This window comes from Nematolebias whitei, chromosome 17 (genome assembly GCF_014905685.2).
Source record: "Nematolebias whitei isolate Nwh7 chromosome 17, NemWhi1, whole genome shotgun sequence".
NCBI lineage: Eukaryota > Metazoa > Chordata > Actinopteri > Cyprinodontiformes > Rivulidae > Nematolebias > Nematolebias whitei.
In genome coordinates this window covers 3,334,305-3,345,577 of record NC_056514.1, presented here as the reverse complement: position 1 = coordinate 3,345,577, position 11,273 = coordinate 3,334,305, and the positions used below count along the sequence as shown (strand labels likewise).

Below are 11,273 nucleotides of genomic sequence, written 5' to 3'. Positions count from 1 at the left end.
TCAGCACCGCCTCTGCTCCTCATCCACCCTTCACTGCGTCAGCACCGTCTGATTCCAACACAGACGTGAACTCGACTAGGGACATGTGCTATCAGGATTATCTTGACGGTCTCTGTAAACTGATAGGAGAGCATCCCGGATTGTCCCCATCCTCCAGGATGTAAAGCGTCATGACGGTGTTTGCTAACGTGAGCGCGAGACAAACGACGGTTCCCGTTTAAAACAACGCTGGCAGCCGACAGGTCCCTCCTGTCCCTCCTGTCCCTCCTGTCCCTCCTGTGGCAGACACACGTCCACCCGACACAGACAGTTTGATAAAGGTTTGTGTGCCGGCCTGTCCACTCACCTGCCTCCTGCCCGTCACTGATGCTGCCGAGCCTCGTCACCGCTGAAGATCAAACCGGATGTACGTGTACAAAATAAAAGTTTTAGTCATTTGATTATTTATTTATTTTATTTTGGATCATCCCGATTATCGGTCGACACCTGCAATCACAGGCTCACCTTTAACCTTTGCTCCACCACGCCCCCTCTAAACAAAGGTTTTACACACGTTTACCTTCACAAAAATGCTCTTTATACAATAAATCTAAAGCCCAAGTTTTTAATCATTCTATTAAAAGAGCATTGTGTTATTGTAGAATATATTACGGTTTCTAAAATGCAAAAATAATACTGCTCGCTCGACGAATACGTCGGTTATTTTATTTTGAAACCGCTACCGGAAGTGCATTTTTACACCACAGCCGGTGACGTGCGTGATGCGTGGATGAAGTCGTGACATTCACTGAAGATTCTTTAGAAAATATAAAGTGAAAAATGATTTGACCGAATTAGTTTTTAAAGTCACAAGAAAACTGATTGGATTCTGAAAATTAATTCTTCTTCTTCTTCTTCTTAAAAAAGTGAAGTCGGTGGAAAGGTTAAAAAATAAATAAATAAAAGTAGAAACTTTTTTAGATTGCCACAGCGTATCATCCTCCTCCATCTCACTCTGTCCTCTGCATCCTCTCTCCATCTAGTCCAAGTCCTCTCTAACTGCATCCATTTATCTACAGCACCCTGCAGATGTTGGATGCTGCAGATGTTGGATGCTGCAGATGTTGGACGCTGCCTATCACGGTGCACTAAGATTCATAACTGACTGTAACTACCCTACTCATCATTGCACTCTGTATCCACTGGTTAACTGGTCATCATTAACTTCACTCACCCACTGGTACATTTTCATCTTTAAATCCCTTCTTGGTCTGCTGACTTCATACATCTCTTCCTACATGTCACTTCGTCATTGCAGCTACAGCGTGCGCTCTCAAGGCATAACCACCTGCAGTGTTCCCTCACTGCGAACTGAATTTGGCAAAAGGGCCTTCTTCTCCGCTCCTGTTTCCTGGAACACTTTGCAAAAAGATGTGAAGTTGTCGACTTTGATCTCTCTAAGGGATTTTAAAAAATCATTAAGTTCAATGCAAAAATCAATGTAGGCATGTTCCTGGTTTTAGTATTTTACACCGCTTCATAATGTAGCTGTTTTTGTTTTGTTTTACGATATCTTTTTTTATTTACTTATCATTTTATATGCTTTTATATGATTGTTTATTGTTGTCTGTACCTCATCTGTGGTCTTTGTTTAAAACAGGTGTCTCTTGAAAATGAGTCCTAGTGACTCAAAGAGACTAACCTGTAGAAATAAAGGTTGAATGAAAATTAAATCTCCTCTTTGGCCTTCCTTGATGTCTTTGTCCGGGCAGCTTTATTTATTCATTATTTATACAAATGATCACCTCTCTCTAACTCTAGCTTCCACAATTCTCTCCCAGATCTTCATTGTTTATTCAGATTTATTCACTGGCAGCTTTCATCCAGAGGGGGGACAGTGGGTACATTGGTAGATCCTTCTACTAGTATACCCACTGTCCCTCCTTTGGACATGTCCAAACCACTGTCCCTCCTCTCTGGACATGTCCAAACCATCTCAGTCTGATCTCTCTAACTTTATCTCCCAGTTGTTCAACCTGTGCTGTACCTCTGATGATCTCATTCCTAATCTTCTCCATCCTTGTCACTCCTAAGGAGAACCTCAACATCTTCATTTCTGACATTTCCTGTTCTGTCTCCTGTCTTTTTGTCCATGTCTCTGTCTCCAGACCATACAACATAGCTGGTCTCACCACTGTCTTGTAAACTTTTCCTTTGATCTTTGCTGACACCTTTTTTGTCACAAATCACTCCTGAAACTTTTCTCCATCACTCCATCCTGCCTGGACTCTCTTCTTCACCTCTTTACCACACTCCCCATTTCCTGGACAGTGGACCCCAAGTACTTGAAGTCCTGCACCTTTGTGACCTCTGCTCCTTGTAGCCTCACTGTTCCACCTCCTCCCTCTCATTCACACACATGGACTCTGTCTTACTACAGCTGACTTTCATTCCTCTTCTTTCAAGTGCATACCTCCACCTCTTCCACCTGTTCCCAGTTCTCACCACAGATCATAATGTCATCTGCAAACATCATCGCCCATGGGGATTCTTACCTGACCTCATCTGTTAGTCGGGCCATCACCAAAGCAAACAAGCAGGGGCTCAGAGCTGATCCTTGATGCACTCCCACCTCCACCTTGAAGCTATCTGTCACTCCTACAGCACATCTCACCACTGTCCTGCTGTCCTCATACATGTCCTGTACCAGTCTAACATACTTCTCTGCCACTCCAGATTTCTTCATGCAACACCACACCTCCTCTCTCGGCACTGAAGTTTTCTGACTCTCTCTGTACTTCTCCATCAGCATCCTTAAAACAAAGATGGCATCTGAGGTGCTCTTTCTTGGCATGAAACCATACTGCTGCTCACAGATAGTCACCTCCCATTAAGTCTAACTTCCACAACTCTCTCCCAGATCTTCATTGTGTGGCTCATCAACTTAATTCCCCTGTAGTTGCTACAACTCTGTACATCACCCTTGTTCTTAAAAATGGGCACCAGCACACTTCTTCTCCATTCCTCAGGCATTTTCTCCCCCTCAAATATATCATTGAATATTTGAGTCAAAAACCTCACTGCCATCTCTCCAAGACATTTCCAAACCTCCACTGGTCATCAGGTCCTACTGCCTTCCCCTTCTTCATTCTTTTCAGAGCTTTCTGGACTTCACCCTCACTAATGTTTCCCACTTCCTGGTCCACAGTTTCTATGACCTCTACTCTTCTTTCTCTTTCATTCTCTTCATTCATTAGCTCCTCAAAGTATTTCTTTCATTTTTCCATCACACTCTCCTCACTTGTTAGAACATTACCATTCCTATCTTCAACAAGCCTAACCTGTTGCACATCCTTTCCAACCTGATCCCTCTGTCTTGCCAATCGATATACAAGACCTTTTTGCCCTCTTTAGTGTCCAGCCTCCCATACAACTCATCATACACCTTCTGCTTTCTATTTGATACCTCCCGCTTTGCTCTTCGTCCCATCTCCGTATATTCCTGTCTCCTCTCTTCAGTCCTTTCACTCTCATATTTCTTCTTGGCTAACCCAACTTACCCATCACTTCCTCATCCCCTCTGTTTCCTTCACCAACATGTCCATTTTACTGTTGTTGTTGTCTGTACTTTATATGTTCTTTCTAGAACAGGTTCCTCGTGTAAATGAGTCCTTGTGGCTCAATGAGACAAAATAAAGTTTGAATGAATGAAAAACATTTACGTCTGCTCTGATCACCACTCTCTCCTCTCTGAGAATTCTCTCTATACACAAAATAAATGAGAGCCAGACAAGTTTGAATATTTAGGCTCTTGATTTCCATATACTATACGTAAAATATTTAATATTTCTTATAACCAGTCCTTGACCTTACTGTATGTAGCATACACAAGCACTGTGAAAATCTGAAAACACAGAACACCAAATGGAAAGTTGCAAGAAAATAATTGTGATTTTTTTACTTACATGAAAGTTTGCATAATTTTCCATGTTTTTTATTTATTACAATCTCTATTCCAAATCTGTCGAAAGTGATATTGTTTTATTTAGTTTGAATGCTTCTGATCCATTGAGCAAAGTAACTGGTAATTGTATTTCCTTATTGAGGGTTTTGATAAATGTTCTAACCCAAAGTCTCTTTGCTACAAACAGCACAGTACTAGCTGTGAAGTGAGTGAAGAGACAGAGGCAATGTGTGAACAAAGTATTTCATCAGAGAGAACACAAATATCTGTTTGTTTCAAGTGGTGCATTTGAAGCCTGAAATAAATAAGCTCTAATCTGAGCTGAACCCTGGAGGAAGGTGTCAAACCATCAGATTTAATATGGTGCATGTGATCTTCAAGATGCACACGTGTGCAGAAAACCTTCAGACTGCAATCATTTTAAAATTAGCTAGTTATTCCAGTTGCAATAATATATTACCATGGCTGCAGCAAAATTTTATGTAAAAAGCTCTGAAATATTAAAATAAATGCAATATAAAATCGATAGTGATAAGTTATTAAAACAACATTTCTGTGCAAAGTTGTGAAATCTTTGAGATTGGAGTAATGTCAAATGGAAAGTGTGAGATTTGTGAAGTGATGTTTTGTCAATAACCTGTACCCATGTAGTGTTTTAGCACATTTTGTGAAAGACTTGTTTCATAAGTCTGAAAATCAATAAAAAGTAGGCCCTACTTTGGGCTAGTCATTTGCATAGCCAGCGCAGACTTACGTTTTTTTTTCTCCATTCTCTGTGCTTTCTGACTGATCTCGTGCCTGATATTTACTGCATTTAACTATTAGACACAGCATCACTTCAAAAAATGACCTGGCTCTTTTTAGGATGGCAGCAATTCTGTTTAGGCAACGCTTGGACTAGCTGTTAGCCCCATCACTCCTCTCTATTTGTCCAAACTAAGAACATTCAAAGTGCTATCTACAACCGGGGATAAGAAATGAAGGAACTAAGGAAGCCAATCACTTTCAATCAATTTATTTTCTTTGGTCAGAGTTATCCAGAAAACTCAAATTTATCTTTTGGCCAGCCACGTTTCATGTCAGCGGTTTAGACCAAGATCATCTTCTGCTGAAAGATAACGGAGTTGTATTCATTTTTTTAATCACGCTCAGAGTATTTGTTGTGAATGACTCTCAGCTACCACCACATAAATATATTAGCTCAATATCTGTCAAACTGACTGAGTTATAAGCACACACGTGTTGGCTAATGTTGATTATCTGTTTTGACTTAGACTGACGCCACAAGTAAATCACATGTAGAGAAATATTCACAGATTACTTTAGAAAGTTGAGATAAAATCTGTCCATTGTTTCATGAAATATTTGGCAAACTGACAGTGTTGACTTCAAAACATTTATTGCAAAAGTTTTATGGAAAAAATAAAACATGGAATGAGTAGGTCTTGAAGTATGTCTTGTGAACGAGCAGAATATTTGTAAAAGTGACTAAATGATGGTGATTTTTGAGTTGTGGTCATTTTAAATAAAGTTCTTGCACATTCTGCTCAGAATATGTGCTGGGGTCAGTCTGCACTTCTTCCACACCAGATAGTTTAGAGATACATCCAGTTGGTACTTTCATGGTGCATGACAGTGGGAGGCAGTGAGAAACAGTCTTTACCGGCAGCAGCACCATTTTCCATTTGAACTGTTTGTTTTCCTCTGTTTGTTGCCCTGGTGGCTCTGATCGAGCCTCACTGCACCGGAGGAAGAGAGAGGAACAGATGAAGCCCAGCATTCCTCCACGGTTCTGCCTCAGCTTGTATACAAGTTAACTGTTCCAGCCATGTCCACACTGTGATCTGTGATTCTCCTCGGGGGTGGGGGGGGGGGGGGGGGGGGTCAGTGAATCATAGGGTAGAGCTGAAGAGTGGAGTTCGAGCAGGAGGAGAAAAGGGAGGAGTTTGAGGAGAGAGGGCGTGCAGTGGAAAAAGGGACTGAAGAGAAAATACCCTGTAGGCTGTGACTTCACACTGGGGTTTTCTGCCTGCTCTGGCATTCAAACACATAGGTGGTGGTCTCTATCACTGCTGGTTTCCCCTTACAAACTGGTCTGCCTCCAGGAACTACAGACAGGGAAGAAGAACAGTGGCTGCATGCCATAAAGAAACATATGAGTTGGTACAGATAGGAAGGGTAAAGAGCAGAAATCAAGAGAAGAAGAAGACGACGAAGAAGAAAATAATCTAGAAGTTAAAAAAGTTGTTCCAAATCAATCAGAATGGCAGCCGTGGAAGAACTGGATCCCTCAAGTGCCCAGCTGGGACTTCAAGCTCTGACTGAAATCTCAGATGACGAGGTCAACCTCCCACCCTCAGATGATGAAGACAATGTCCTTGCTGCAGCTAAGAAAGACCAATCCTCTGAGGGGGACACCAATGAGGACAAGGACGAAGCAGGGAAGCTGGACCCGCTGGCAAATGGGGCCACGATTTTGTCTTTGCTTGACAAGATCATTGGGGCGGTGGACCAGATCCAGCAAACCCAAAGCGGGCTCGAGACCAGGCAGCAGGAGATGGAGCGTTCAGTGACCAGCATCCAAGGCGAGCTGACCAAACTAACCAAGAGCCACAGCACCACGTCCAACAGTGTCAACAAAATGATGGAGAAGGTGCGCAAGGTGAGCGTCAACGTCAAGACTGTCCAGGCCACGCTGGAAAAGCAAGGGGGCCAGATCAAGAAACTGGAGAGCAACGAGGCGGAGCTGCTCAAGAGACGCAACTTTAAAGTCATGGTCTACCAGGTCAGAGTGTTTCTATGAGCACATGCATCCTTCTGTGTCTTACTGAGTTACATTTGTCTGATGTTTGAGGCCATGTTAAGAGCATCACGTCTGATGAAGATGGGTGTGGCACTTAACCAATGGATCCAGTTTACAGTGTGTGCTTTAGTTATTGGGTCACATGTTAAATTAGTAAAATATAATTAAAATGATCTAACTTTGCCAAGATAGAAATGATTTTGGGTCAAGGTTCATATTATCTTGAATATTCTCATGACGTACAAAGTAAAGAAAAAAGTTTTCATATTTTCACCACTTTTACCTTCTACTCTAACACGTAGTACCTTTAATACCCCATTTATTTTTTGTTTTGTGTTTGTTTCATGTGGGCACAAACTGTTTGAATGAATTCCTGACACTCGTTCATAAAAATACATTTACTGAATTTTGGATGTACTTAGTTTTAATTAGCTCATGGTCCGAGTCTAAAGACAGAGGAAGAAATTCAAACTTAGAGAGTGATAGAATGATCTTAAATGAAAGTGCACTTGTTGAAAAGTATTCGATGATAACATCAGATCAGATGGACAACAGTGTTGACTGTAGGGAAACACGGCTGGTCCCGTGTCAGCAGGGTGTGGCCCCCCTCAGGCCTGGACTGAAGCAGTGACTGGATGCAGATCAAAGGTTGTTGGGTCCTCTCCTGCAGCAAGTTGGACCTGACCCTCAGATCCAGGAGATCAGTGCTGAGTCCGACTTGACAGGTTGGCTGTCATTTGTGGTCATGCAGAAACAAGTTTCATCTCTGATCATGTGAAACACAGGGATGGAAGCCTGATGCATGCTCAATAACTCAAGTAGAAAAATCTAACAAGGTTGAGTCAGGTCCTCTGGACAGATTCTTCTTGTTGAAACATTTCATCTTTAATCCAAAAATCTTCTTCAGTCTCAGTCCTCTTCTTCCTCAGACTGAAGAACTCCTTTGGATAAACGACGAAACGTTTCAACAAGAAGATTGTGTCCAGAGGACCTGACTCAACCTTGTTAGACAAAGATGGGAGGTGCAGATGTGGTAGAGTTCTGTAATCCTTGGTGCACAGTACGATAATCTTTCCTTGGTATGGTTCTATGTTGGATTAATAGACTGTTCACTGTCTGTCACGTGCCTGTTGGTTCCAGCATCAGACCACTGTGACACCTGCAGGTCCTACAAACTGAGAAGTTGCACAAAATGACTACCGGGCCTCATGTAAGCCCACATTGTGACCTCTGTCAAACTCCATCAAGTGCTGCTAGTACTGTCTAATAGGTCTACATGGCATTCTCTGACAGTCAGATTCCCCAGCAACTACCTGATAACACTATTGCTCCAGTTGTGATGTCAACACTTACACGCTAAGGTGCCCGTTTGAGACATACCAGCTTGTTGCAGGTCAAAATGTTTATATCCTCATCAGCGGGCTGTATGTGGACCAAAATATGTCCAATTTCAACATGTCCTTCAGGGTGCTGAATTTATTTATTTATTTTTGTCTAATAAGATACTTAAAGACCTTTAATGTCTTTTTTTCTTCATAAAATTTCATTTTATTGGTACAAAACATAAGTTTGTCCACAGTTTAGAAACTGTAATACTTGTAATGTTCAATAATCCAGGTGGAAAAATCTAACAAAGTTGAGTCAGGTCCTCTGGACAGATTATAAAATAATAAATAAAAAAAACCTTGTTGAAATGTTTTGTCTTTAATCCAAAAGACTTATTCAGTCTGAGGAGCTGCAACAAACAGTCTTATAAATAGCACCTTCTCATGGTGGACAGTTTGCTGCTGACAACCAAAACCAGCTGATCACATGCTCAAGAAGGACCATCAGCCTAACAATGGGTCATTAGCACCTGATGGCTGTTTACTGTTCACAGAGGGCTGAGTGATACTAGCAATCACAGCATTGTAAGAGGGGGACAGTTGAACCCGGAGGCTCCACCCCTGTTTAATGATGGACGATTTCTTTTCACAAAGATGGCCTCCTTTACTCCTCTCTCAAACCATCGTTCCTCTCTGTCCAGGATGTGAACATCTTCATCCCTGAAAGAGTGACCTCTGACCTGGAGATGAGTGTAGACCTCAGAGTCCTGGCCTGATGATGATGATCTTCTGTGCTGGTCCATCCTTTTGGCCAGTGGCTGTTTAGTTTTCTTTTTTTTCAGGGTAAGCTAAATATAAAATACAACTTCTAAACAGAAAAAAACATCATGCTCCAAGTGATCGTGATTTGCTTGGAAAAAGTTTTGAAGCAGATTTTAATTCATGCCCGTGGTAGGCACATGTTGGCAGAATACTTAAACAACATTGAAAGCAGAAAAACATGGGTGTGTCTGTGATGGCTCTGCTCCTAAATGAAGCACACCAGCTCAACACACATGGAGTAAGAACCTGGACAAGCTGTACAATCCTTATTAGATTTAACTAGAATCACTGTTTTTGCGCCACCAGTTAAAAAACATTCATGTAAAGGCATGAGAGCAGAAAGGTCAGCTGAAAGAAGCTACATGTTTGTTCTGTTTTAACAAGAGAACACATGGGAAAGGGCCCTGATTCCTTTTGACTTTGTGAGTTTCCAGTGCGTACGTGTGCATGTGTGTGTGCATGTGTGTGCATGTGTGTGTGTGTGTGTGTGTGTATGTGTGTGTGTACTCTCATTTTTTTCAGCGGGACAGGAACATTCAGAGTTTCCATCGTTGACTCAGACATTATGAGTTGGATCAGCCTCACTCTTTCTGCTGCTATCCAAACGCTGGGCAGGAGTTTGTGTTCCAGCTTTAGCTTCTAACTGTAAATGTGCACAAAAATCATTCTGATATGCCCCAGAAAAGTGAGAAGTGTGCTTCATTGTCCTGGCACAGCAGGGTTTAATGTCTAATGATGTACAGATGAGCAGGGAACACTATAAACAAGAAAAGCTGATCTTATCATGGAAGGAATTTAATGACTTTCTTCATTGGGGAACATCATAAATCTACTTTTGATTAGTGGGTTTATTTATGGTTGCCAAAAAACAAAGAATTCATCATCGTTTAGCATGCGTGCGCATTCATGTACGCACAGTCGCACACTACATTGCTCTGTTTTCAATTTTCTGTGCTCCAGGGCTGTTCTTGAAGCTGAGATAGTTTTTTAAAGCAGCAGTGGATGGACTCAGCTCCCCCTGTGAGTTACAATGCTGTTTATCTGTTTAGGACCTGCAGTTAATACATGGGACTCACTTCATGAACAAATTGAACTAGAGGTTTTACAGGAACAGTAATGCAGTCAACTGCTTTAGTGACGTTTCAGTTTGGAAACAGGTTTTATGCAAACCTGTAGAAATCAAAAATATGATGATGGTTTTTCTGGAGGAGTTCAAGTATCTCTGGGTTTTGTTCACGAGTCAGGGAAGAATGGAGCGTCAGATTGACAATCAGATTGGTGCAGCGTCTGCAGTATTGCGGACTCTGTGCTGGTCCATTGTGGTGAAGAGGGAGCTGAGTTGTAAGGCGAAGCGCTCTGTTTACTGGTCAGTCTACGTTCCTGCCCTCACCTGTGGTCATGAGCGTCCGAAAGAACAAGATACAGGCAGTTCCTCTGCAGGGTAGCTGGACTCTCCCTTAGAAACAGGGTGAGAAGTCCAGTTATCAGGAGAGATTCAGAGCAGAACCGCTGCTCCTCCACATCCAGAGGAGCCAGTTGAGGTGCTTCTGGCATCTACCATGGGCACCTCCCTAGGGAGGTGCATGTCCGACTGGGAGGAGACCCCGGGGAAGACCACGGACACACAGGAGAGACTAAGTCTCTCAGTTGGCCTGGGAACACCTTGGAGTCCTCCTAGAAGAGCTGGAAGAGGCTGTGGAAAGAGATGTCTATATTATATATATTTTTTTCTTTTAACAATACATTGTGAATATAGTCACAAACTAGTTTGGTGAACAAAGCTCTAACTGCTTAATTATCCTTTGATCAATTTAGTTAAATGTAAGTTGTTGTTTTTTTTTTTAGGGAGGAACATGTAGAGAGGCAGATCAGTGGTTTCAGTGGTTGGAACTGCCTCCTTCACAGTTACAGCTTTCCTAACTCTCTGTTTTCCCTCTGGCGTTGGATTTCTTGCAACTCTTTGAACGACCTCAGTTGAAAGAAACAGTTTAATTCTTAGAAGGACAAACCAAAACCAACATGAACTGCTGCTACCTTAAAGGGACAGATCAGTCAACTTTGAAGTGATGTTCTATCAAAGTACTTAGTAACTTATCAGTCATAACATGTTACTAACTTATCAGTCATAACATGTCACTAACTTATCAGTCATAACATGTTACTAACTTATCAGTCATAACATGTAGGTAACTTATCAGTCATAACATGTTAACTTATCAGTCATAACATGTTAGTAACTTATCAGTCTTAACATGTTAGTAACTTATCAGTCATAACATGTAGGTAACTTATCAGTCATAACATGTTAACTTATCAGTCATAACATGTAGGTAACTTATCAGTCATAACATGTTAGTAACTTATCAGTCATAACATGTTA

General features: G+C 41.7%; 2 protein-coding genes across 3 annotated transcripts in view; one reads left to right on the top strand and one right to left on the bottom strand.

The window, feature by feature from the left end:
- The window catches only part of LOC119423735 (V-type proton ATPase 116 kDa subunit a1), a gene marked incomplete at its 3' end in the record, with an annotated part of 51,933 nt that extends 51,525 nt beyond the window's left edge, over nucleotides 1-408 (bottom strand). Inside the window, 1 exon segment of the mRNA XM_037691142.1 lies at nucleotides 347-408.
- A 5,522-nt stretch (nucleotides 409-5,930) lies between these two features.
- Nucleotides 5,931-11,273, top strand: part of cavin1b (caveolae associated protein 1b) — a 35,468-nt gene continuing 30,125 nt past the window's right edge. For both annotated transcript variants that reach the window (XM_037691145.1, XM_037691144.1), the window contains exon 1: nucleotides 5,931-6,728. In XM_037691145.1, coding sequence (XP_037547073.1) covers nucleotides 6,207-6,728 — 522 coding nt within the window. In that variant the 5' untranslated portion in view covers nucleotides 5,931-6,206. The remainder of the gene's footprint in view (nucleotides 6,729-11,273) is intronic.